This window comes from Melanostigma gelatinosum (assembly GCF_949748355.1).
Source record: "Melanostigma gelatinosum genome assembly, chromosome: 24".
In the NCBI taxonomy this organism is placed as follows: Eukaryota; Metazoa; Chordata; class Actinopteri; order Perciformes; family Zoarcidae; genus Melanostigma; species Melanostigma gelatinosum.
The window spans coordinates 3,229,114-3,255,333 of NC_136657.1; the positions used below are offsets into that span (position 1 = coordinate 3,229,114).

The 26,220-nt window shown below is 44.3% G+C and overlaps 4 protein-coding genes across 8 annotated transcripts in view; 3 read left to right on the forward strand and 1 right to left on the reverse strand.

Annotated features, from left to right (window-relative positions):
- The first annotated feature begins 171 nt into the window (after positions 1–171).
- nfkbiz (nuclear factor of kappa light polypeptide gene enhancer in B-cells inhibitor, zeta) lies at positions 172–3,633 on the forward strand. 2 transcript variants are annotated; one of them, XM_079296146.1, is made up of 10 exons: positions 172–422; positions 995–1,083; positions 1,200–1,489; positions 1,632–1,737; positions 1,815–1,961; positions 2,066–2,129; positions 2,214–2,383; positions 2,468–2,578; positions 2,679–2,846; positions 3,025–3,633. In XM_079296146.1, exons 1-10 carry the CDS (start codon positions 341–343, stop codon positions 3,061–3,063), a joined length of 1,266 nt encoding a protein of 421 aa, XP_079152272.1. In that variant the 5' UTR covers positions 172–340; the 3' UTR covers positions 3,064–3,633. The 2 variants fall into 2 exon arrangements, with proteins under 2 accessions (XP_079152272.1, XP_079152271.1); XM_079296145.1 differs by having other exon boundaries at positions 2,066–2,383.
- Positions 3,634–4,427: 794 nt separating this feature from the next.
- On the forward strand, positions 4,428–6,692 carry ccdc28a (coiled-coil domain containing 28A). Its single transcript, XM_079296661.1, has 5 exons — positions 4,428–4,800; positions 5,079–5,260; positions 5,360–5,514; positions 5,836–5,858; positions 6,023–6,692. The coding sequence occupies exons 1-5, from the start codon at positions 4,661–4,663 to the stop codon at positions 6,075–6,077; spliced, it is 555 nt and encodes a 184-aa protein (XP_079152787.1). The 5' UTR covers positions 4,428–4,660; the 3' UTR covers positions 6,078–6,692.
- Positions 6,693–9,289: 2,597 nt separating this feature from the next.
- On the forward strand, positions 9,290–16,148 carry ect2l (epithelial cell transforming 2 like; the record flags this gene model as incomplete). Its single annotated transcript, XM_079296820.1, has 21 exons — positions 9,290–9,424; positions 10,394–10,506; positions 10,590–10,752; positions 10,831–11,098; positions 11,265–11,499; positions 11,620–11,746; positions 11,892–12,057; positions 12,619–12,747; positions 12,863–12,955; positions 13,061–13,267; positions 13,384–13,487; positions 13,606–13,773; positions 13,864–13,950; positions 14,366–14,475; positions 14,579–14,726; positions 14,810–14,883; positions 14,957–15,113; positions 15,202–15,267; positions 15,382–15,470; positions 15,674–15,846; positions 15,996–16,148. 21 exons carry the CDS (start codon positions 9,290–9,292, stop codon positions 16,127–16,129), a joined length of 2,946 nt encoding a protein of 981 aa, XP_079152946.1. The 3' UTR covers positions 16,130–16,148.
- Positions 16,149–16,774: 626 nt separating this feature from the next.
- filip1l (filamin A interacting protein 1-like) overlaps positions 16,775–26,220 on the reverse strand; it is a 43,306-nt gene continuing 33,860 nt past the window's right edge. For all 4 annotated transcript variants that reach the window (XM_079296592.1, XM_079296591.1, XM_079296594.1 and 1 more), the window contains 2 exons: positions 21,997–24,820; positions 16,775–17,608 (listed from right to left, as the gene is read on the reverse strand). In XM_079296592.1, the coding sequence (XP_079152718.1) occupies positions 17,381–17,608; positions 21,997–24,820 (3,052 nt within the window). In that variant the 3' untranslated portion in view covers positions 16,775–17,380. The remainder of the gene's footprint in view (positions 17,609–21,996; positions 24,821–26,220) is intronic.

Sequence of the window (26,220 nt, forward strand, 5' to 3'; positions counted from 1 at the left end):
CACTTGGAGCTCATTTCTATATTAACTGACCCTCAATGGAGTATCGGCGTGAGGGCTGGACTTCAAACTGACTGTTTTTGATGTTCTTTTGAATAAGCACAGGCTGACTTCATGCTTCTTCGTCATGTTTAAGAACTTTGTTTTGAAACTGGTCTGAGCCTCGCATTAGTAAGCTGTCAACCAGGAAGTTGAGTCAGGTGTGTGTGGCAGTTGATTTGTGATCTTGCAGCGACAAGACGAAAGTTGCGGACAGGTGAGTCAGGATATTTTGCTTTTATTATTTGCTCTGCCGCTTTACATTCCAGGTGTGTGGGAGAAGGAAGAACTTCAGTTGTGTTTTATGAGTGACTCCTTAAACATTTTAGATCCAAGAGGGGACAAAACCAGAGGACAGATTCTACCAATGGGGACCAACGATAACGGTCAGTTTGTAAGATTATGGATGTTTTTAAAAATGATGAAAGTGAAACCAGATACTCTTCTTGTTCCTGAACATTTGATACCAGTATTGTTCAAAACAAGGGAATGAGGAAGTCCACCTATTGAACGTATCTCACTGACATTCGAGGACATTTAAACGAACCAAACAACAACTTGGAGTTGTTTTAACATCTGGACCTTGAAGCATATTCACCGTTGGGTGGGAATGTAAAACCACACACACACACACACACACACACACGATAAGCAATCTTCCATGGCTGCTTTAAAAAACCTTCTATGGAGGACGGACACCTTATCTGCTTTAATATACAGCTTACACATTCATGCACAAGTATTAATCTAACAATGTCCATTACTGTTGATACATCAAGTACAATTCTGAATTCAGGACTTTTACTAGTAATGGAGTATTCTTGTAATTTGAGTTACTTTTACTGAAGTGAAGGATTTGAAAACTTCTTCCACGCCTGTTTGTTTGCCAACTACCTCCAATGTATGTATGATGTCTATTTAACAACTGACAGTCCCCCCCCCCCCCCCCCCTCCCCAGGCTTTCTGATCACTGATCCCAGACCACCAGAATACTTCCAAGCTTTACAGAAGAAGACCGTGAAAGAGCTGCTCGTGATGAGACGCCAGGTAAGTCACAGGTAGAAGTCGACTTTACAGAAAGATATTATTTCTTCATAAATGTGTTGAATCTGGTTTTGGAGTCGGATTATTCAATTGACAGCTCGGGAACTCTTCTCTTTTAGAGATGGAACTGCTCGCAGGACGACAGCAACTTGGTGCACGCATTTAAATCTGCAAAATGTGCAGTTCGTGACAATGAGCCGAACCATTTTACGAATCGTCTCTTCACCGCCTCCGCTGGAACTGCTCCCGTTACCCCACAGCAACCGCACCGTCCGGCTCTGCAGCGACGAGCGGCTCCGGCTGCTGACGCGGACCTTTCCTTTTTTCACTGGCAAATACAGCGAGAGCTGCAGAGGGTCGGAGGAGTTCCCCCTGAGCTGCTCAACACGCAAGATGCGGATGGGGACACGTATGTACCCATGAAGAAAGTGTGAAAATAACATTTTCATTTGTGTTCATTTGTGTTACTCCAAAGTTGGTAGTGGCACTTATGCAAACCTGAATGAAGTAACATTTGTTTGCATGTGTCTTATTTCCTTTCCACTTGCCAGATGTCTTCACATAGCAGTGGCACAAGGCCGACGGGCTCTGGCTTATGCGCTTGCTACCAGAATGGCTCGATGTGGCTCTCTGGACATGAAAGAGCACAATGGGCAGGTACAAAGGCTTAGCGAGTTCGTTTAATTCGTGAATAGTACCCATTTAACCCACACGCGCCGACTCTTTGTACGTAGACCGCTCTTCAGATCGCAGCCGCCACCAATCAGCAGTTGATAGTCCAGGACCTGCTGAGACACGGGGCGCAGATCAACGCGCGGGACTGCTGGGGCCGCTCTCCTTTGCACGTGTGCGCTGAGAAAGGCTACTTTCTCAGCCTTCAGGTGGATTTAACTGCTCGGTTGCGTGCAAATGTCAATGATTGAAAATCAGTTTGGCACATAACATGATCATTTTGGGATATTGAATGTTTTCTACACTGTCTTAGAGCATCTGGAGGACCCTAATGGGGAGCGGGCAGCCAATTGACATTGAAATGTTCAATTATGATGGTGAGTACGTCTTATCCGAGTTAAAACCTGCTGCGACTCTTACGCAGAGTGTCTTTGTGATGACGTGCTGTTCTCTGTCTGGAGGTTTCACTCCGCTGCATGCAGCAGTGTTGTCTCACAACGCTGTCGTTAAAGAGCTGAAGAGTCCGGGGAGTCTTTGTGCATATCAGGCGAAGGCGCTGATGCAGAAGACACAGATGTCTGTGGAGTGTATCAAGACTCTGCTGCTCATGGGCGCCTCCTGTGGGACAAAGGTAACTGTTCAAACCACACTGATTGGTATTAAAAAGCCACTGAGCTTGGATCTGAGGGAATTGCCTTGTTTTTCATTTACGCAGGACCTAAAAAGTGGAAGGACGTGTCTTCACATGGCTTCTGCGGAGGCAAACGTCGAGCTGTTTAACATTTTCCTCGCGCAGCCCTCTTCACTGTCGGTCGTCAATGTTCAGGCAAGTTGTTTTATTTTGTGACAAAATCGACTGTGACGTGAGCGTGGCACATACAAACTGCGTGGAACGCATCGCGTGATTCTGCGCGTGTGTGTTTCAGACGTTCAGTGGGAACACAGCCCTGCACATCGTCAGCTCTTTGCAAAATCATGACACTCAAGTGGAAGCAGTGACGCTGCTGATGAGGAGAGGCGGCGACCCCGGGGCCAGGAACTTTGAAAATGAACTGCCGACTCAGCTGGTGCCAGGAGGACCCGTTGGTGAAAAGGTATTAATGATGACGTCATCTTAATGTGAGGCAAACACTGTTGCGCAACACCGGAAATATATTGAAAATACCATTTAAGTAGTAAAATAAGTCACATTAATTCATGTAAATTAAAGTGCATGTTGTTTGAGAATCAGTACGAGTGATGATTTGAGTTTTTTTTTTTTTTTTTTTCTAGGTGCGGAAGATCCTGAAAGAGAAATATTTGAATGCGTGAAGCTCAAAAACACTGTCAGTCAGACAGTCCGATCTATCGTAATAATATTTGCCAAAACAAGGCAGATGCAGTTTGTTTCTGTGAAACATGCCATTGTTCATTGCTATGTAATGCCCAAAGAGAAAGTGGAGATATGATTTGTATTCTTTTGTTAATTAACCTTTATTTGCATTATGACTTAAGGTGGTACGTTTAAGATTGCAGTGCAATCGGCAAACTTGCTCTGTAAATCTGTTATTGCTGGAAACAGTTTAATATTTCTGCAGGATTATAATCGTGGGTAGAAATGTTACGCTGCATATCATTGTGTTTGGAAATACATTAACAGTTTAACATCTTGTCGGTTATTTTCTTTTTAGTAATTGTTTTTGGTGTTCATAATCTTGTTTGTTTAAAACATGTGCATGCATTTTCTCAAAGGTTTAACATGAATGTAGGACACATTCTGACCACACACCTGTACTACATTTTATTGGGAAAGGGTTATTGTTTGAGGTTATATTCTGATATAGTTTGAAAAACATCAGGTATAATTTGGTGTTCTGGAATTAAATGTATCACTGTTTTGAATATGTTGTCTTTTCATGAATTAATATCTACAAAGTCTTGTCAGCTTTTTTTTTATCAGCTATTAATACTTCATTAAGAAGAGGGAGAGGAGGATCATTATTGGATGTTCACTTATCTCCCCTTGTGGTTGTTTATTGAACCTACATATCAGCGACACTTCAGTTTAAAAGGAAATATCCTTTTTGAGATGTGCTGTTGCAAAGATTTTGGACAGCATATCGACAAACTGAGTCAGTTGTCTCCATCACAAGGACACCAGGACTTAAGGACATTTAGTACTACTAGATAATTTAATCATAACATTAAATTAGGAAATGAATGAATAAAGAAAAAAATACAACATAAAAATGTGTCGTGAGAAAGAAGAGTACTTAGAATGCATTTCTCAATAATCAAGTAGTTTAAATTATTTTATTTTATTACTAATGTGTCGAGATTCATATGGGAGGCCTCATGAGAATCATAAAAACCTACACTTAAGGATTTCCCAGCGAAGTTATACTGTTTCAAAGATATTCAACAGGACTGTGATGGGATACGGTCGACGTTGGGCCCAGTTCCAATTCGTAGCAGAGGGACCTCTGTGAAATACGTAGTCGTCTTTTCTCATAGAATATGTACTCTTATTCTGTTCCAGAAGTCAATTAATCTTGTAGTTGTATCACTGCGTTAAGTGAGATGACATATTGTGTTTTAGTCCGTAATGTAGTGGTGAATGAAGCCATTTGGAATGCGGCCATGACTGGGTCCGTTGCGTCACACCAAAACAGGAAGTTCTCAGGCTGCGGGCTACATCCGCATTCTTTAACAAGTGTTTACATCGTGAGGACTATCTGTCATTGGCACAAACGACAAACTAGGTAGTAATTGTGGTTGAATGCGTCTTTCAGCTCATGTTTTTGGTATTTAATTTAAACAGGCACTGTCACAGGGTGCTGTTTCTGCACGATTAGCGTACAGGGTTCTGCGTTGAGTTACAGTGCCTGCTCTTATCCAGCTAACCCAGACAGCCCCGTGACATGAAGTTATGGAGGAGCGTAAGCTAAAGAGAAAGAGTCCCAGGACCTCCACCAACACTGCGGCCCCGACCGGTGGCTCTGGCCGGAAGACCAACGCTTCCTCCGGGGTACGGCACGTCGGCTCCAGCCAAAAGAACAAAAATAGGAGGTAGATATCATCTGTTTACCTTCTTCAGAAATAACAGTGAAAGTGTGAGGTTGCGTGTCAGATGTTTGGTTAAATCTTTGCACTACTGTTTAGTTATTTAATGTAATATTATATTTCATTCAATATATTGTGCATTTGATGTTTAATATTTTATTTACCTGTACCATAATTGCTGCTGTAGTGAAATAAATTCCCCTTGCGGGATTACTAAAGTATCTATCGATCCATCGATCGATCAATCTGTTGTCACGTTTTCTGTTGTTTCCTGTCTCTTCCAGGGGAGTGAGAGACAAACCCAGGCATCATGTGGGCTTGGGTGGGAGGCCTAATCAGAACCAGGGCCTGGCAGCACCGATCATCCAGCACTCCTTTCTGACCGATGTCTCGGATGTACAGGAGATGGAGAACGGCCTGCTCAGTCTCCTCAACGACTTCCACTCGGGGAAACTACAAGCGTTTGGTAGTTTGGACTTTTCACCAGAAAAACATATGGTCAGAGAGCCATAGAGCCACAGATACAGCTGGACCTTTAATATGGTATGTCCCCTCTCCCTGTCAGGCAACGAGTGCTCCATTGACCAGATGGAGCAAGTGAGAGAGATGCAGGAGAAGCTGGCGCGTTTGCATTTTGACCTCCACAGCGAGGTGGACGAAATGCCCGAGGACCAGAGGAAAGTAGCCTGCGACACCAACATGGACAACCTACTTCTTAATGTACGACCGACTTTATCCTTTCTGTGTTTTTGTTCACGTTTAAGCAGTAGCAACACACCCAGATGTTATAGCTTGTGATGTCGTCCTGCTCCTGAAAATCCGATGTGATACAGCACGTTGAACTCCTTGTACTTGTTAAAGTACTTCATTGATGTGGTGGAGCTACTCAACATCCCAGCATTTAGCTGCTTATTCCCCTCCTAAGTGTTAAACTCTTAAAGAGTTTAGTCAGACGCTTGTTGCATGTTGAAACAGGATCAAATATTTCTGTACAAACTGTTTGCATGTATGACAAAATCAAAATGTTCTTTCTCTCCACAGCTTGAGGAGCTGAGTTCTTCGATGTATCCTTTTTGACATTCAACATGCTTCAAGCATGATATTCGTCCTTATAGCTTTTGAAATAGAAGTCAAACTTCTTTGCCGTCAGGTTTCCCGACAGTCCAGCACTAATCTCGTTTAAAGACGTCAGACTTTTGGCTGTTTTTCCTTTACCCGGCTTCACCAGTCAGAAACTGAATCTGGCCGACTCCCAAGAGATCCCGAGGACTGCCAGCATGTGATCTTCTCTTCTCAACCTCATCTGACCCAGACCCATGTCACCTAGAGGGGCTGCAACAGATATGGTGGCGTTGAGGCAAGCTGGAGGCTCTATTCCTCTTTAAGTATTGTGGCAGTTCACCAGCGTTCCCTGTCTGTAAAGCAGCATGGATTTATTGTAAGACGTCACAACAGGGGTGCAGCAGAGCCTTATTTTTCACTGCCTACAGTAAATATAGTACAAAACAGTTATAATGTTGTCTGACTAAACGACAGGATGACAGTAATTAACCTCCTGAGATATGATTGAATGTATTCTCTTATAGTCAGAGTTGTATAGAGGGAGTCTACCATATGTTAAGCTACTGGCTGACCTACAGTACTTTAAATATTGTTTAGATTTGCAATACATTGCTAACCAAAGTGATATTGATATAAACTACTCACCAGCAGTTGATTAATTCACAAGTCCTTGAAATGACATCTTCAGTGTTTGTTTATTCGCTTTGTTTTAAGTAAACTGACTTCAAGCTTGCTCCTTTAGCTATTCTCATACATATATATATATATATATATATATGTATGTATAACCTCACTCTGTTGCACTTTGTCTTGTTGTCACAGGTCACTAAGTGTCTGTAACGCCACAAACTAAAGACCCGGAGCTGAACTTCTCAAAATACAGATGCAGAAATCATGTTAATAACTGTTTCTCAACATATCGCTTTGAACCCAATCATGTATCTTATTTTAGAGACAATAAAAAAATGTTTGAATTACAGTTAAATCTAAAAAAAATAACATTTAAACACTAGAAACTGCACCGTTTTTTGCATATGACTTCTTGCTACATGCGAGTGGCCTGATATCAGCTCCAGCACCTTGTTCAGTGTTGAATATATATTTGCACATATCCACGCAACATGCAAAACACACTGCACATCATCACTCGTGTTTGTCGGGTTTGACGCTGGAAAATACTGAATTATCCAAATGTTGACATCAGAAGCATGCCTTAAATTTCTGATTTAAAGCATTTTTGCCTTATTGGTTCGAACCTTTTGAATTGACTTGCAGAGAGCAGGTTCTGTATTGAGATATGTGATCATGTGATGCTGCTTTGATTGTAAATCCTACTTTAATTTGCCACTTCTTATTTTAACCAGTGTTGTTGGGGGATTATTTCTGAAGTGTTTTACTCTTTTGAATGTTTGGTGGTTGTATTTTTATTGACCTAATAAATGTGTTGTCTGAATCTCCTGGCTACATCTTCTAAACCATCCGAGGATCCTTGTGAATAATAATATTTTCATTTTACTGAATGTATTAATGCACAGATTATTGATTTGGCAGCAATATGATTTCATCAGTGGTGGGCCGTCAGGGCCAGCTAAGCCTTCTCTGCTGGCCGAAACAGAATCACAAAGTTATAGCTATTTTATAATTTAATAATAATAAAGATTCAGCCCCTATTTCTCTATGCTATGCTATGCTAACCTGAGGACGCCGAACGTTCGGAACACCGAACGTTTTGAACCCGGAACAATAATAAAAAACAGCTGGGGCCGAACATTCCCGGCGTTCCGAACGTTCCCGGCGTTCCGGACGTTCCCGGCGTTCCGAACGTTCCCGACGTTCCGGACGTTCCCGGCTTTCCGGACGTTCCCGGCGTTCCAAACTTCTTCAACGTTCGGAACGTTCCCGGCGTTCCGAACGTTATACACGTTGAACGCCGGGAACGTCCGGAACGCCGGGAACGTTGGGAACGCTGGGAACACTGGGAACGCTGGAACGTTCCCGGCGTTCCGAACGTCCTTTTGAACCCGGAACAAAAACAAAAAAACTGCGTTTTTCGGAACATTCGGAACGGCGAACGTTGGGAACGGCGAATGTTGGGAACGCCGTTCCCAGCGTTCCGGACGTTCCCGGCGTTCCGAACGTTCCCGGCGTTCCAAACTTATTCAACGTTCGGAACGTTCCCGGCGTTCAACGTTATACACGTTGAACGCCGGGAACGTCCGGAATGCCGTGAACGGGAACGTTGGGAACGTTGGGAACGCCGGGAACGTTGGGAACGCTGGAACGTTCCCGGCGTTCCGAACGTCCTTTTGAACCCGGAACAAAAACAAAAAAACGGCGTTTTTCGGAACATTCGGAACGGCGAATGTTGGGAACGGCGGCCCCAGCTTTTTTTTGTTATTGTTCCGGGTTCAAAAGGTCACACATCCAGTTGTCTGTTACATCAGAATCAGACTCAGAATCAGCTTTATTGGCCATGTATTTATTTATTGGCGTACATGGAATATGTCTCCGGTTTCCACTCCGCTCTCAATGTACAGACAATAGGCTACACTATTTTACAATAAACAAGGAAAAAGATATAAGAATAAAAAAGGGCCGCAAAAAAGTATTTTACAATCAAGTACGTTTCTCTGGCATTTATAGTTTTCTACTGTACCGAAACGTACCGAACCGTGGCTCCACTGTATAGTACCGAACCGTGAATTTTGTGAACCGTTACACCCCTATAAATAAGTATCAATATATCCCCAAAAAAGTATATATATATATAATACAGTAGTGCAAACAGAGGTAGTCGTGCAATATTATTTATTGTTCATGAGAGTGACGGACAGTGGAAAGAAGCTGTTCCTGTGTCTCGTGGTTTTGGCGTACAGAGCTCTGTAGCGCCTACCAGAGGGGAGGAGTTGGAACAGCTTGTGTCCAGGGTGTGAGGGGTCTGCAGTGATCTTTCACTGAACCCAGTCCACCGAAAACATTATATTTCCCACAATTTAAGCTTCTGCATTTTCCAAATGCACGAGTATTATTCAAACGTATAGTTCGGTTCGTAAGCCTCGTACCAAACGGTTTAATACGAATAACCGTAGCTCACAGCACAGAAGGCCCAGGCATAAAATGCACGGCCTGCCACTGGATTTGATGCTTTATAGACTTTTATCCATCCATAAAGGAATGCACTTATCAAAGAAGTGTGGACAACATGAATTGACAACCTGTTTGCTTCTTACCATCTTGTTACTTGTTAATGCGCAGGAGGCTGTGCAGCCTGTGTGCAGGAATGTGCACATCCTTCTGTTGATGCGTCTCCAAGGTAACTGAGCAGAGCGCCACACCAGCAGCCTGTTGTTCAGCACTCAGCGTTTTATTACAGAGCTACATTGAAGTTGACATATTCGAACATTAGAACCTCAAAGCGTGCGCGAGAAGAACAATGTCGACCCCTCACTCGGTGAAGCGGTGGCAGCTCAGCGGGACGGACTACGAACCGCAGCGAGGCCGCAGCCTGCAGTCCGGAACCCGCTTCAGCACCTGGACCCCCCTGAACAACAGGACGAGCAACCTGCAGGTCAGGACGAAGCCACGCTCGAGGCCCGAAACACTGTTGTTAAATTCGATTTCTTTCTGTTTATAACCAGCAGATGGCAGGGAACACCACGTTATTTCACTGTGCAGCATATGTGATTTAAATGATCCGTTTTAATGTGAAGTAACGGTTTAGCTGGCCAATTAGCCTGATTGCAAACAGGTGCACAAACCGACTGAAAGTCCCTCTCGTTCTGCTTCCGGTCGCGCGACAGAATATATATTATTGGCGTGAAGGTAACGTCGTTATTTGATCATTCAGTTGCACATTGTGAATTGTGTGCAGAGGTGGTTTGAGGCGTCCCGTGTCCTGCAGTAACTGCATACAGGAAAAGGCACGTTGCAACTTACTGAACTGTATTAATAATACAGTATTATTAAGGGTGAAGATATGTTGAGTTGCCCAATCAATGTATGTAGAAAATGCATGGAAACTAAGATAGAGGACACTGTTCAGACATTTCCTTTCTTTATTTTAAAGATCATGACTGGTCATGTAACGATCTTAGTTGTCCAGTGTCTTGTTAGCCAATGTGATGCAACAATAAATAAATATTGCAGCTACCAAAGTTCCACATCCAGTAAGGTTGTTTGCTCTTCTTAAAACTGAGGGATTTAATCACAATCCCTTAACCAATCGAGCATGAGCAGTAATATATGATGCATTATTTGACACCAGAAAATAACCCACATCATGGGAGGACAGATGCCTTTCACATTTATTTCAGAAAAAAATAGATCTAGTTGTATATGTATGATAAGAATATTGTAAAAGCACATCTTTGGTCTTTTTGTTTTGAGTTGACTTGAGTGACAATGCTAATGTTTATTTTATTGAAGAAGATACGAGACGCAGCACAGCCAGACTCTTATGCAATGAGGCGCGCCTTCCACACGTTCTTCACTGACTGTATCAAGCTTTTTGGTTTCCTTTTTCCCCATTTGCTCCCAGTTATTTGAGGAGAGGATCAACCTTGTGCTGCACTGGTTTGACCTGTGGACTGACGGACAGAGGAAACAGCTGTTGCACACTCTGCTCACACGATGCACCAAGTCCCAGCTCAAGTAAGCTTCCCCTTCCCCTTTTGTTTGTGTATTTGTGTCATCACAAGTGAGACCAAGGTTATTGCATTTGTTTTGTTTTTCAGGTTCTGCAAGGATTTGCTGCTGGAGACGGTTCCTGTGACTCAAGTGGACTTCACGTCTGTGCTGCCGCGCTTCTTGTCCCTGTATGTGATGTCGTTTCTGTCCCCCCGTGAGCTCAGCGCCGCTGCCCAGGTCAGCTGGCACTGGAGGGTCCTTGCTGAGCAGGTGAGAGGTGAGATATTTGATGTTTACTGGAGTTTCCACGCTTTACATTAAGACATTTTTCCTCCTCTCCCCTCCCAGGACTGTCTCTGGGCCGGCCGCTGCATCTCAAGAGGCTGGTTCCTTCCCTACACTCCCGTAGAGAAAGAGTTTGGAGCGTGGAAGAACCACTACGTCTCCTGCGTCTCCACGCTGGACTGGCTCACCCCCAGGGAGGCGGCCGAGCAGTACGGGACCCTCAACCACCACAGCACGGGGATGACGGAGGAGGAGGAGGAGGAGGAGGAGAGGAGGAGGAAGGAGAGGAGGATCAGACAGATGATCAGAGACAAACTACAGGAGGAGAAGAGTGAGTAGAAAAGAAAGACATCAAATGATACAAGATCAGAAAATGAGTCACACTTTTTTGAGGGTGTCATCAAAGTTGCACGTTTATCTTCTAAGCAGAAATGTCTTTCAGTTGCCTCACAAAGCTTGTACTTAGAGACCAGTGCTGCTGTCTGTGATGTTTCCAGAACACGCTTTGAGAACCAGGAAAGCCTGGGGCAGCTACACCAAGCCCGAAGGAGGCAGAGGTGGAGGAACTCAGACAGGGAGGCCCGGCTCTGGAATAACATTCAGCTCTTGGCCCTCTCTCTCCTGGCCTCCGAGGACTGTTGGGTCTCCCAGCGTCTGTCTCAGCCTGGACAGGGGACAGCCTATGACTGCAGCCCAGAGCTTGGAGGGAGTCCAGACCTCCAGTCCTAGCAGGTCTGTTGACGGTGACACATTAGCTTCCCCTCGACGATATCAGCGTTTTATGATACAATACATGTTATAATACAATGCAACCCGAGAGAGCGTAAACCAGACCTCCATCTTGTCTTTCAGTGAAAGACTGAGCAAAGCCAGAGGAGCGCTGTCCTCCTTCACCAGCAGCCCTCCACTGCCACACAACGTCTGCGTGACCCCTCCTGCCCTCTTACTGCTGATCTCCAACAGGATTCCTGCCTATGAGGTAAATAACAAGTCCAGAAAGAGTCTTAACTCAGCATCTACTTCGTAAGAGAAAAAGCAGCGATGAAGAGAGTAAAAGTTGTCAAGTTGAGCATCTCATATTTCTACCCGTCTGCGCTGTTTCTTTCTCCCTGTGCTGCATCTAGTTGGTGCTGAGTGGCGTGAGGGATGGAGTGGTTGTGGTTCTGTACGACCACAGAGGGACTCTCGCAGCTCTGTTAGCCCAGGTGGAGAGGACTATTTCTGGGCAGAGAGCTCAGAGGCTGGGCCTGCTAGCTCCAGGAGGAACGGAGGAAATCCATCTGCTCCACGGTGAGAATTAATAATCCTGCGTATGTTAATGTGTGGAAACACTGCCGGGGTTAGCTCGAGTCCAAGTTCAGCCTCGAGTGCTGGAAGTTTATCTCTCAGGATACTGTGAATCACATCTGCTAAAACCTTTTCATGGCTTATTTTATTATGATTATACCTTCTCTCTTTTTTTTTTACAGTAAGTCTAAAGCTACCTTGGTCCCTTGGCCCAGGACTAATCATCATAAATCTCATAAAATCGATTTTACATTTTTCATGCACCTTTTTGTTTCACTATTTTTTTTATTTTTTATAAAATGATTTCAAACACAGAGATACACTCAAAGACTCCACAACATAACTCTGTGGCACAGTAATTAATGTACTTATTCACAGTTATCCTTTCTGCCTGTGAAGTCGGGATAATTCTATGTATTTTTATTGTTGACTTCATACCCAATTTGTCAACTTACCTTTCAAACTTGACTGGTTAAAGTTGAATATGCGCGTTGCTCAAACTGAAAACTCTTTTAAGGAACCTTATTTTTCTGCTTACAAATCCTGATTCTGTTGACTCTTCAGGTAGTAGCCTGTCAGAGAAGACATTACTGACCCCCGACCATAGAGAATTCTGGGAAAAGCTGTGTGGCTGGGTGGCACCAGCTGAGGAAGGAGGAGGGATTGACATGTTCTCCCCGTTGGCTGCATCTGGTAGGTAGACACAGATGTTGGGACACACACACACACACACTTCTCTGTAATCTGCATCTTCCGTCACTGTCTCGCGAACCTCCACTCTGTCTCTTGCTTTCTCTCTCCTCCTCAGCATCGGGAGTGGCTCTCATGCACACTCTCTCTACTCTGACGGGTCTGGAAGTTCTGGCGCCTATTGGTTTTGCCACCGGAAGTTTCCAGAACAGTGAGTCACCATGCACAAGACTGAAACCCCTCCAAAAAGACATCTCAGATGTGAAGCATCATGTTAAAGCCACAATAAATAGTGTGTTTCTTCACCCTCTCTCAGTCCTGAGTGAGTGGTCTGACGGCGGTGTGTGCAGCGGACTCTCGGAGCGTCGACCAGAGGCCCCGCCACTGCAGTTTGTGTGTGAGAGTGTACTGCTGGGCTGGTGCAGACAGGCTCAGTGGATGGAGGAGGCTCTGGGGGAGCTGAAGGGCTGCCGGGGGCCGCAGCTACAGCGCGTCAGCCTCCAGGCCAGGGGCCGGGCGCTGGGTAGGTTTCACATGCGTTTGGATTTAAATGCACCCACACACATGGCAGGTGTAAACAAATGCCTGAATACTCCGTGTCCTGTAAACTGTCTGAGGAATCTATTCATATATTTACAGGTCATTTTCTGTGGGAGAAAACCTGCCTGGAGGAGCTGTGTGTGTCTGAAGATCTAAATGAGGCTCTGACGGAGGGACTCACTGCTCTCACAAGACAGGAAGAGGTGGACATGTTTCATACACTTGTACAATACAACAAGAGCAAAACATGTTTGTTTCAAGTTGCATCATCAACTGCGGATAACAGGGTGTGTTTCTTTATTTCTGCTCTCACATCTTCAGTCCAGACCTCTGGAGTTTCTTGCCGCCTTCCTGACAAGATGGAGTGAGGGGAAGGAGGGAGAAGAGGCTGGTGGAGGGCAGAAGGGGAGAAACAAAGGAGCAGATGATTTCTCATTGGCACGACGCGACTCAAAGAAACGTGTCGGCCTGATACCTGAGCTACCACAGGTGTGCGATTTTAACTCGTCCATTCGGAGAAGGTCGAAGGAGCACACTTGATCTTTACAGCTCGTTTTGTCTCTTTCTCTCTGCCTTTAGATCGTGTTCGATTGGAGAGGTGCAGCTGCCAGAGAGCTCCACCACAGCGAGTGTCTTTATCTGGGGAGACTGGGCGCGGTGCTGAAGGTAGCTATAGACTGTAACATTAAAAACACCAACAGCAAATTGAGTGAGATTTAGTTTCGATGCGGAGAGGCCATTGTTTCAGGTGCAGTTCCACCTGACATTAATCAGACTGAGAAATATTTCCTGAATGTAATGATGTCAAATCAAGTCCAGAAAACAGACGCAGACAATTTTTAGGAACTGGACCCTTTCAACAAACTACAGGGAGTTTATATCGTCCCTTTTTAAACCAGGTGTTGGTTGATGGCTCTGCAGCTGCATGGCCTATTTGTCCTCACTTTGTTATTAGAATCTCATCTTGAGAAGGATTCTTTTGAGATGTTTGCAGAGCAACTACACATCAAGCAAGTGTTGTTTGTCAAAGGTTCAGAGATCGCCAATGTGTTTATCCGATACCTTCCCTCTTGTGCTGAAGGTGTACCAGGAGCCTCTTACAGCAGCTCTCAACTCCAACAGAGCCATCCTCAGCTACGCTGACATCCACATTGTCCTCAGACCTGTCACACAAATACTGGCGCTCAACAGGTACACACACACACACACACACACACACACAAGTGTTTGTATGAGACTGTCTTGTTTGCGTGCCTCTGTGTGGACATGATATATGTGCGTGTGTTTGCTGCAGGGTCTTTCAGGCAGATTTACAAGCCAGACTGCAGCAGTGGGGTGCAGAGCAGTGCGTTGGAGATGTGCTTGTGAAACTGTGCTCAAAACTCAGAGTTTACACCAACTACCTCAACAACTACACCACCGCCCTCAGCACCATCGACAAGGTACAGTCAGACCATGCATGAAGCACGTAAACCAGGTCTAGAGTGTCCAGCGGTCTGAGAAAGCTTTGCCTGTCTGATCTCAGTGCAGGGAGACGAAGCCTCCGTTCCGGGCTTTCCTGAAGAGAGCAGACAGAACTCTTGCAACACACATGCTGAGGTAACACGTACACTCGTCTTTCTTGGTTTTCAGGGCAATCGTCGGACAACTAATTGATTGTGTGTTTGTGAAGCCTGCAGGAGCTGCTGCTGTGTCCAGTGTGGAGGATACAGGAGTATGTGACGCTGCTTCAAGTGCTGTCTTTGCACACGCACCCCGGCCACCCTGACCACACGCACCTGTGCTCTGCCCTCAGCACCCTGCTGGGATTCAGAGAGTTCATACAGAAGGTGCAACCGCCACACGGAGCGTGGAGGCAGTATCTCGCGCTGTCCTTGATTCATTCAGCCTTTCTCAGACGTTTGCTTCTGTTTCCAGTTGAAGCGTAACTCCGAGAGAGACGGGCTGATGGAGGAAACGCAGCAGATGATCCGAGGCTGTCCGGTAAAATCACAGCTCCCTCCTTTTCCCCACGCTCTCAAAACAACATCTAAAACCAACATGTTGAAGTATTTTTATATTAATATGGTGTGTGTGTGTGTGTGTGTGTGTGTGTAGAGCCTCAGTGAAGGAAACAGGCAGCTGATAATAACACAGGATGCTGCTTTGCTCAGGAGCCCTGATGAACAGATTCCTGAATCACTCAGGTGTGTGGTGATTTTTATTTGTATTCACTTAGTAGATGTTTGACATGATATTTACTTTTTCGCTGAAGTGACACTTTCTAATGACGCATACATTGGGAAACCTTTGCACAATCAAATACCGTATGTTTTATATTACAACACTGCAGATTGTAAATCGAATCAAGACGTTTTTTTCCCCACTTTGTGTTTGTGTGCATGATTAGGACCTTCGAGCAGGTGTCTGACGTGGGCCTGTTTCTGTTCAACGACGCTCTGGTGCTGACGCGGCGAAACGTGCAGCACACGCCGTTCACGTTGGCTCACCGGAGCGCACACACTTTCCTGGCCTCTGTGGCTCTCTCCAGCCTGGCTGTCAGAGCGATCACACACTCGCGCTGTGAGTTTGTGCCATTTAAAGAATACAATGTGTGAATGTTGCCCCAGCTTTCATTCTTTTCTGTAATCGTCAGTGTGTCGTGAATAACGTCGCTGGTGTTTTTGATTACCTTTGTCAGGTTAACGGGTTATTAACGTCTTTCTCTGTAGATGTGCGTCACGCTTTTGTCCTGGAGGGTCCTTGTCGTTCTTGGGTTTGTGCCACAGAAAGAGGAGAGGAGAGAGAGCACTTCCTGTCTGTGCTGCGTTCAGCCACAAGCTCTGCTCTGACTGGACACCAGTGACGGCGCCGTGACGACGAAACACCGGCAAGACAAGAAGAGGTTTGGACGCCACTGTTTGCCTTTTTTTTTTTTACATGATAAGTTAAAACAAATGTTTTTCGGAAATATCAAACGGCAGTTATTTGTCCACAGCACACGTGATGTCAACACGTAGCCCTCCTGCCACGGTGTCACTGGTGTTCTGAGTGTCTCACGTCAACCTGAACAGTATTCAGATTGTAGTTTATATTATTAGCAGAGTATTCCTGTTGTCACAATAATTACTTAACATTAGCATACTTCAACACAATACTGTTGAGAAAACAAATAAATACATCAAAATGCTTTGACAGTACGGCTGATGTTGCTCATTCAAATCAAAGTGTTATTTGGGTGCCGTTGCATGGTGGACCTGTTGTTTTGCAGTGTGTTGATGTGTGATCGCGTTGGATGTTGGAAAGTCGTTTGAGTTATGTTTGCCCGTTTAGTTTTGTCTTTTGTGTTGAGTAGCTTTGTGTAATAACACTCTACACGTACTTACTGTAAACTAAGAATATTGTGGGTTTTACTTTCAATGTAATCACGTCATGCATTCATCCCTTTGACATTAAACCAGTAGCATTAGCTCAACAATCCCAGCATCACAAGTAGCATCTTTCTTTTCCAGGTATAAAAAGTCTTTATTGATAACCAAAAATAACACGACTGTCACATTTCAGATATTATCACTATCATGTAACTGCATTACAACACATCACCTATACACGTATGTACATGATTGCCACCTATTTAAAACCTCCACGTGTTCCACGAGTCATTATCCGCACACCTCAACAGATACAGTACTTAAAGATCAATACCAAGGCTGACGATACAACATGTAACACACCTAATGTTCTAGTATTACTCTTCGGTTTACTTTGTTTTGATCACGGCGACATCTTCACACCAATCTGTGACATTGGAACTACTTTCTAAAATGTTGCGTAGGTTTATTAACAGCTAATACAATGTGGGCACATTGAACATCGACACAAAGCATTGTTGTATGTTGCAGTCTTCAGAGCACCACAGATGAGGATTAGGTAACAGTGGAACAGTTCTGTTCTTAAAAGCATAAAGCAATACTTTGATCGTTTGAAATTGAATATGATTATTGACTATTTCATTTTTTATATCATTTATGGTTCAGTTTAATATCTGATGTAACTATGAGCATGATGTAAGCTGGCCTTTTACAATATTCTGGTGTCTGTGAAAGCATCGCTGTTGTCACAGTTTGCGGTCAGCTAGATGTGGGTTGTTGTCGTCGTCGTTGATTTGTGCTGCGGCCGCGTGTGTGTGCTGCTCTTTCCCAGTGGCTGGATGAGCGGCTGGCGGCTGGCTCTTGCTCGGCGGCGCCACGTTTGCTGCCGTGCCGTTTGTCCCTTTCTGGGAGCCGTAGCCCTTCGGTTTGGGGATTCTCGTAGGTCCTGGTCGTCGGAATGCTTCTGGAGGTATCTGTGGAGGTAAAGTGGGGAAACGAGTGACTTGCAGCAAAGAAAATGAGGAAGAAGTGGGGAGGAAATAGGATACACAGTATAGAGGGGAGTATTGTGACTTTCTCCACAAGCTGAATTGTTTCCAGTAGCCTCGTAAAGATCTGATGCAATACTGATGATGACCACTAGATGATATCAAATCATATTTTATGGGCAGTAAATGACCACAGTGCCAAGCTGTTACTGCATGACTGCTGCACCTTTAAAATGCATAACATCCTTTCAACCATGTTGCATATTCTTACATGTTCTGTAAAATGTGATGAACATTGCGAGCTGCAATAATTGTGTTTTCTGTTGTCTGTCTTTTGTACATCATTTAGTGTCCTTTACCGGCTTTAACATGTAACGCTGCAACAATCACTCGATTAATCAATGAAATGATCAAAAGCTAATTTAGCAGCAGCTATTTTTATGATCTTTTATGATGTTTTTTTTTCCTATTCTCTCACATTTTATAGAAGATGAATCAATAATGAATAAAAGTTGTGAGTTGCAGCCCTCGAAAGGGTTTTGTTTTAAATCTTTACCTCGTTTACTGTGTGAAAAACGAAGAGATTTCTGTCTTGCCGATTGAAGACGTTTTTTTTTTTTCAAAGCTGTCCCTAATATTTGAGTTTATCTTATTGTCTTATTTTATCAATAACAGCGTGTTTGTTGCCTAGAAACCAGCGTTTGTCCTTCGGGGCACAAGAATATCGTGGGAAACATCACATTTCTCAGATTCTCAAACAACTCACTGCTCCGTTTACTGTGTAATCACATTTCAATCAGCGTGTTTACATGTGCTGCAGCGTGCCAGCAGGCTGAGGTAGTATCGGCACTTCTAGAAACAGAATCCTGTTTACTGCGACATCATGAGTCACCTCAGCAACAGCTGGCACACTGAGCCATGTACACTCCTCAGTCACAGTGCCTGTTGTGCTCTTCTTGTAAATAAGCAAGATACTGTGATTTTGAGAAACAGACACGACCTGATATGAGCAAATATACTTGTGGATGTAACCTCACGACCTGCTTTTAATGCAGTATTCTTGGAGGCTGGCCACAAAATATTGCGTTCAATTTTGGGTTTTTATATTGTATTCATGTGTCTCGGTTTTTAAATTAGCTCATAAATCATACAGTTAATCATTTTAAGAACAAAGGTCAGCTGTCGGAGTCTCTTTTATCCTTTTAAAGCTAATAGTTTGCCTCAGGTAATTCGTTTCTTCAAAGTTATCGAGGGATCTAATTGGCTTGAGGTTTTGAGAATTAACAAAAACCTGCAGTGAACTACATCCTTAAATATTCATACGGGGTATAAATGTCAGAATAAGTCGTGTCTGTGCTCCAGCAAAGCTAATGGGCCAGAAAATCTGTCCGGGCTCCGCGTCACGGGAGTGTTTGACATGGAGAGAGGCCGTAATGTGCGGCTTTCTTCTCTCGTGTATCAGCGGTGCAGCAGGAGTTCAACTAAGTACTTCCTCTGCAACACTGGCCCGGCTGTTCCTGTGGCAACCAAACAGGAGGTTTGTTTTGGTGCTTGTGTTGCGGTGGGAGCGAGGCTATGCTTTCACAGTGTCTACCCCTCTCACGCGCAGTATGAAGCCTCGTGTTTGGAGGAAAAAAAGGGTTCCACTGCGGTTATTAGCATTGTGGGCTCTCGCCTGCAGTGATGCTCATCTTTCTGGCATACAGTTTGGTAATTAGACTTTCTCGGCTGCGCTTCGTTCACATCAGAAGCTGATTCAAACATGTTTATAATGTTTCATCGTGAGTTTGGTGTGATTACAACCTCTCACTGTAGCCTTTTCAATGAAATGCTCTTTGGCTCCCAGCGTGTCACTGGATACTCGTCTTATCAGTCTGGCCGGGTACCATGAGCAGATCTCTGTCTTCCTTGGCTGAACCAGATGAGTACGGTTTATGAATCAAGAAGGTCTGAAGTGAGTCAGGGAGTAATTGAGGTCGCAGACAGTAATCCCAGCTGCTGGATGCCTTCTCAAGTCGTGGTCTAATGAATAGCATCTTGTTTAGCCCCTGCATCATTGCGCCCAGACTGCTTTGTATCCGGTTTCTCCAGCTGTGCTCCTTCACACTCATTCAATTTAATGCTTGATTTAATCATGTCCTCCTTGTATCACTGGTGTTTTATCAGCTCTGTCCGTCTGTTTGTTGTACGGTAAAGAGTAATGTTGCATCTAATTCAAGCTCTTCTGATTTTAATTTTCTGTTTTTGTAAAATGTTTGTAATGAGAGTTTGGAAAGGAGGATGAATCCTGGACTACTTTGTGACATTATTTGCCTTTATTTCTCTGGACTGTTGGCTACATGTTGAGCTCAGTTAGCTTTCTGGATGTGTATGAAGCAAACAGCACGAGTCAGTGTCTGATAAACACACACGTAATCCCCAGAAATATGCAGTTTGTATCAACTTGCTCGGCATGCATTCTTTTCCTGCATTAGCGTTGCATTGAGACGAGACATTAATGAATGTGCTGTGACAGATGCAATCATCCCACATCCTCCCCTCTGTATCCTCTCCCACAATCCCTTCCATTCCTGTCTTTCGGTCTCCATCCCCTCATCATCATCATCATCATCATCATCGTCTGGCCTTTGGTACAGATTCAATTTAACAAATCGCACGTATGTGGTAACTTTTCCACCGTGGGCACATGAAACCACATGTAGAAGAATGCATATACATGGAGACACATTCGAACGTTGTACTGATGATTCATGGGAGAAATCAAAATAAAACAGAGGTTTTGGGTTACTACCCAATGAATAGCAAGCTAAGTGAGACTTTCTGCTGAAAGACCACTGAGGTTAAACTATCAACAAATACATTAGTGTTTCTGAGGAGGTTCAGCTTTTCTGAAAGGGCTTTTTATGTGTAAAGTTTCCCGGGGGTGCGTATACATATAAATGGGCAACAAATGGCAGTTTTTCTCTTTCTTCCAGCAACGAAAGATTTGATTTGAAGCATTTTCTTTGTCATAACATGTCAATCCCAGATGGATCATTTTTAGAGGAGTGCCCCAGCACTCAGTGGGTATTGAGCGTCTTGCTCAAGGACACCTCAACACGTTGGATGATGGCCAAGGTAGTAAACTGAGTATTAATATCTGAAATAACCACTGTTTTGATCTGCTGTTGATTTAGTTTGTCATTGAGGACCAGAGAGAGAACAACGTCTCTGAATGTTTTTTGTCATTACATTTTTTTAAATGTTGTGTAATATTGTAACAGACTATCCTGTAACATACTCACCATGTTCTAGTTTTATACAGTGGAGAAGAGCAACTGTAATTCTACCAAATCTTGGTCTTTTTTAGATTCACCTCCAACAGCAGCTTTTTGGCGCAGCAGTCTGAGGTTTAAAGGTTTCAAGCAGAGTTTCCGTTGTATCATCTAAGAGAACACCAAGTTCACGTCCCGCTGGTTTTCGTTCTCGGTCTCTGGGTTTCTGTGTGCTGGATGTTAGCAGCAACTATGACATCAGACCGATGATTTTAACTCAAGCAAGCAAACACATGTGAGAATCCCAGAAGGTTTGTTTTTTTTGTCTTGTAATCTGGACAAGTGCGAGCACAAAGGTTTTTACAGACAACTCTTCCACTTGGGTATCATTTAATTAGGTCTAACAAAGTCTTGACAGTCTTTATGTTCAAACCTGAGAAAGTGAATTGTAATCTTTTGACTACACACGGTGTCTCAAGTGTTAAAAGGTTCCTGTGCATGCACCAAAAATCAAATCAAACAACTGATTTCAATCTAATCGCATTTTTCTCAGATTCTTTTTTTATTTTACGCATTCAGAACATGCTGGATTAAGTGAATCAATGAAATTGGCAAGCATGGATGACAAACTATAAAACATAACACTTATTTTCGCACACTTTAATTCTCAGAAAATCAAACAACTTAATCATAATGCAGTATGTGTAATATGAAGTATAAAAACTGGTATGATACATCAGTGTGAATAGTCAGACTACGTGGCAAATTGGCCACTGAGTACAATACAGTAAGTGCACATAAATTAAAACCTGGTGTTATGTCAAATTAAATCAAATGTTCTAGTGCTTTCAAATGGTATTGTTTTCTCATGCAGGCAAACACTTGTTGGAACTTAATCACACATAACCAAGCAAAACAAACCAAAGTAAAAAGGAAACATTCAAACCCTGGTTTAAGAAAGAATCATAAATCAAGTAAAACAGACATGTAAATGTATCGTGGTATAGATTTGGGGTTTAAGGGTCAATGGTTGAATTGGATCTCATGGGCAGGATTCAGCAACAATGGATGGGATGGAGGGTTTGGGGGATTATCAGGTCAATCATAGACATTACTTACTGTAATTTGTGATGGCCTTTGGATTGGGGTGGAGGTGGGCTTAATCGTGATGCTACTTGTGATTTTGTTGTTGCCTTTTGCAGTAGGAGTACTGCAATTTGCAAGCACCTGAGTCCTTTGGTCCTGCAGTCCAGGTGTGTGGCACGGACTCAGTGTTTGTGACTGTGTGCTGATGCTCTGAATGAAGGGGGTCCCTAAGTGAATGTGGATTTTGTTGTCCTCCGTGGTGATGACGTTTGGCCCAGAGCTGTTAGACCTCTGGACCTGCCAGTTGCTTTGCCTTTCTGGGGTCACGCGGAAGATGGCGTGCCCTCCATGAACCTCCACTGGCTCCGTGGAGAGGGAGCGCTCAGGGGTGCCGGTCGTGACCGACACAATTTGTATAGGTGACATTGCTCTGTCTGGTGTTACAGAGCCACACGAATCTGGAGTTATTGCTCTCGAGTATGTAGCCATAGTGAAAGGTGATAGGGCCCTATCTGGTGAACGCAGTTCGTCAGAGATTGGGGAACCTTTAGATTTGGGGGAAATGGATTTCGCAGTAGGGGATATGGAAGCATTCTGGATGATGGTAATTCTCTGTTTGGGTGGACCTCCACTTGTGGGTATGACGGCAGTGCTGGTGAATGACTGGGTGTTTTCTGTGGTCGGGCTGGTGATCTCTAGCGTTGCTGTGTTATGTCCGTGGTCAGGAGTCACTTTAATGTGCAGAGGCTGCCCAGGACTGTGGGTCAACACAACGTCTCCCGACTGAACGTGGTTGCCGTTCTGTCGCGGTTGCACTTTACCGTTCACCTGATGGGGCGTGTCTTTGTTTTTCAGGAACGGGACTCGGGCTCTTCTCAAGTTGTTTAGATTATTTACGTTAGTAATCAGTGCGGGGCTGCATTTGGTGAGCTGAATCTCGTTGCTGTAATTTGCGTTATCTTCAGGTTCGCTCTCGTCGTACAGCTTCCCATTAACCACGGCGCGTTCCAGTGGGGCTGTCTTACAGCTGGGAGACATGACGTCAAGTGGCTCTGTTTGAACTTCCTTGGTAGAAACATGAAGGTCTGAAAAGCGCCTTCCGTTCATGCCGGGGCGAAGACTTTTGCTAAAGCGCCTGTATCTCTCAAGCTCTCTCGTGAGTGTCTCCATTTCTCTGGCCAGTTCTTTGTTTCTGACCTCCTGTTGGGTCAGTTTCCTCTGGATTGTCGAGTGGTCAGTTTTCATGTGGCAAATGGACTCCTCTGTTCCCATGTATTCATGGATCTTCTCTTTCAGAGCTGCTACCTCTCTGGTCAGATGACTAGACTTTGCCTCCTCGTCCTTCAAGCGTTTATAAAGAACATGCTCTTGGTTGCACTCTTTCTTCTCAGCCAGTTGGTACTTTGAAAGTTCTTTTCTGGATATTTCCAGCTCCTCCATCAAGGCTTTACCTTTCTCTTGTTCATTGGTGAATCTTTTCTCCAGTGATTCAAACTCCTCTGTTTTCAAGAGGTCTCCTTCTACCAACTTCATGTCCTTTAATTTGCGTCTGAGGCGCTCAACCTCTTGTGTCAAATCCTTTACTTTGTTGTCTTCTTGTTGGAAGCGGTTAGCAATGGGTGTTTTGACGTTCTCCTCTTTAGCTTTGCTTCTCACGTATTCTCTTTCTATGTTCTCAAGCGACTGCAACCTTTTCGTCGTCATATTGATTTTAGACTCCAAATCATTGCTCTTTTCCTCTTCAGCAAGCAACTTCGCCTTCAAGTCATCCCTTTCCTTTGTGGCGCTGCACATTTTCTCCTCCAGCTCAGCCTTTGACCTCAGTGCTTTCTTGCTCTCATCAATTAGCTTCTCTGTGACTGACGTCACTTTGTCCTGTTCAGCTTGAAGTTTGCCAGTGCTGTTCTGGACCTTGTTCTCCATTTGCTTGAGCTTCTCTGCCATTGCCTTCCTCTCATCCACCAGCATGACTGTCAGAGTCTTTAACTTGGTTAGATCTTCCTTCAGTGTCAGCTCTGTCTTTCCCAGTTGGCTTTCAGCAGCCTCCAGTTCTTTGACCCTGACTTTTAGGACTTCCAGCTCACTGGTCAGAACCTTTGACACCGTCCTCTCCTTCTCCAGGTTACTTTTGAGTGAGTTGCATTCTTGTTTGCTCTTGCTGAATGCGTCCTCTAATCTCTCCAAGTCCATAATTCTGTGGTTCAGTTTATCGAATTCGGCCTTCAAGCTTCGGCTTTGATTGGCCTCTTTCTCCAGTTTCTTGTTGAGGTCCCTGCAGTGGTCCTCCATTCGGATCAACTCTTCATCCTTTCCCTCCATTTCAAGTACCCTTTTCCGTAACTCTTCAAGCTCAGACATGAGGCTCGAGTTTCCACACTCACCACGGCTAATTTTGTCCCTCAGCTCCTGCAGGTCCTCCTCAGCTCGGCGCAGGGTCTTTTTGGTCTCCTCCAGCTCATCAAGCTGCCTGCTGAGAGTTGACAGCTTCTGGCGCATCTGCCTGCTTTGGGCATCCTCGCTGGTCAATTTGGCAGTCATGGCCTCTTGTTCCTGATGGTATCGACCGCCTTGGTCACGCAGCTCAGCCTCCAAGCGAAAGACCTTTTGCTCCTCTTCCTGCAGACGGGCATTAGCTGAGCTGAGCTCCTCCTGGGCTTGTGATGCACTGGCACTCAGTTCTTGGACCTTTGCGGTTTGTTGAGTCAGCTGCCCTGTGAGACGCTGCTGTTCATCCACAACAATCAACGCAAACGACTTGAGTTTTGTCAGCTCCTCCTTCAGACTTGTGACCTTTTGGTTGTTCTCGTCGTCCTTTCTTTCTTGGTAGGCCTTATCCTGATCAATTAACAGCTTCAACCTGAAAAACAACAAAAACAAGGCAAACATGTTTTTCGAGCAATCCAATTCAAAACCTGCATATGTACATAAAACAGAGAAAGTGTTTGTTTACTCTTGCAAAATTGTTACTTTCCCCCTGCAGTTGCATTTTCCAAAAGTGAATATTGGAGCACCATATATTTAACTGATAATTTGAAAATGTCAGCCTTCTATATTTGGTTACGTTATGAAAGGTGCACAAGAAACTCTACACCCCCACTGTCACTACCCATTGGGCCCACTTCTTCAAGCACTGACACATCATAAACACTGTTATTTCCCCCGCATTTCTGAGGCAGACTAACGTTTTTATGTCATGGAAAATTTAACACATCATAAAAAGTATTACTTTGACTCTCTCAGGTTGGGAGTCTGAAATACCAGTGGTTACATTTCTTTTTGTTCCCTTGTTGCCAGCTAATTCTCAAATGGTTTGGAAACCTGAGTTGCTGCTGTAAATATTAGGCCTTCAGTTTAACGATCAGTTTCCATCGTATTTGACGGTGTAACATGTGCCCAATAAAGTCCTCTGGGAAATAATATGAAAAGGCCGACATGCAGCCAAATGTTAACCTCTGAAAATGATCTCACCAGATAAGATGAGCTATACTGTCAAAATGACGACGATATTTCTGACTAGGATGATGTTGAAATTCACCACTACAGACTACAAAAATCAAAGGCCGTGAGGTAAAAAATCGTTGAGAAAACGTATATGATATTTATATTTCCACAACTACTTTTATCTCGTATTCCTACCTACAATACCATGATGGGCTACAAAGTACTCATATTATGTCCAGGTACAACGCACATGTGCCTTTATAAGCAGTTGCAGTGTGTAGACGGGGTCAGTACATCTCACACATGCCAAAGTGCCTACAGTCCCAGAAGAAGGTATGTCATGTCTGCTGTGTGCGCAGCTGCCAGGCATTTCCACACAGATGGCCCACTGGCATGGAACAATTCTTTAATTAAGGGGTTCCTCTCGACTACCAACCCTCCTCCCCCTTACCAAAACCACCACCTACCCTCCCTGTTTTTCTTCTTCTAGACGTTTAAAGGAATTCCCCCTGCTTCAAAGGCAATTACAGTCCCACAGAGTTCACACAGAACCCCCCCCCCCCCCCCCCCCCCCCCTCACACACACAAATGCACACTCTCAGGGATCACTTATTCCACATGTACACTTGGATTGTGGGCCATGATGTAAGTGTGGAAGGGTGGGTCACGTCTCAGCAGTATGTCACTTCTTTCTCCGGTAGCCGCTAAACGGTGGGAGCGCGCGGGGGGGGGGGGGGGGACACACATGTAACTGCATCCATGTGTTGCGATTAGATCCAGACCAAACAACACTCAATGAAGTATTATAAGGGTATG

Excerpts from the sequence above, each read along its gene's own strand:
- nfkbiz (XM_079296145.1), top strand. The coding sequence starts at position 341 with ATGAGTGACTCCTTAAACATTTTAGATCCAAGAGGGGACAAAACCAGA. Across the intron at positions 423-994 it reads AATGGGGACCAACGATAACG|GCTTTCTGATCACTGATCCC; the intron begins GTCAGTTTGTAA and ends CCCCCTCCCCAG. Across the intron at positions 2,579-2,678 it reads TGTCGGTCGTCAATGTTCAG|ACGTTCAGTGGGAACACAGC; the intron begins GCAAGTTGTTTT and ends TGTGTGTTTCAG.
- ccdc28a (XM_079296661.1), top strand. The coding sequence starts at position 4,661 with ATGGAGGAGCGTAAGCTAAAGAGAAAGAGTCCCAGGACCTCCACCAAC. Across the intron at positions 4,801-5,078 it reads CAAAAGAACAAAAATAGGAG|GGGAGTGAGAGACAAACCCA; the intron begins GTAGATATCATC and ends TGTCTCTTCCAG. Across the intron at positions 5,859-6,022 it reads GAGGAGCTGAGTTCTTCGAT|TCAGAAACTGAATCTGGCCG; the intron begins GTATCCTTTTTG and ends CGGCTTCACCAG.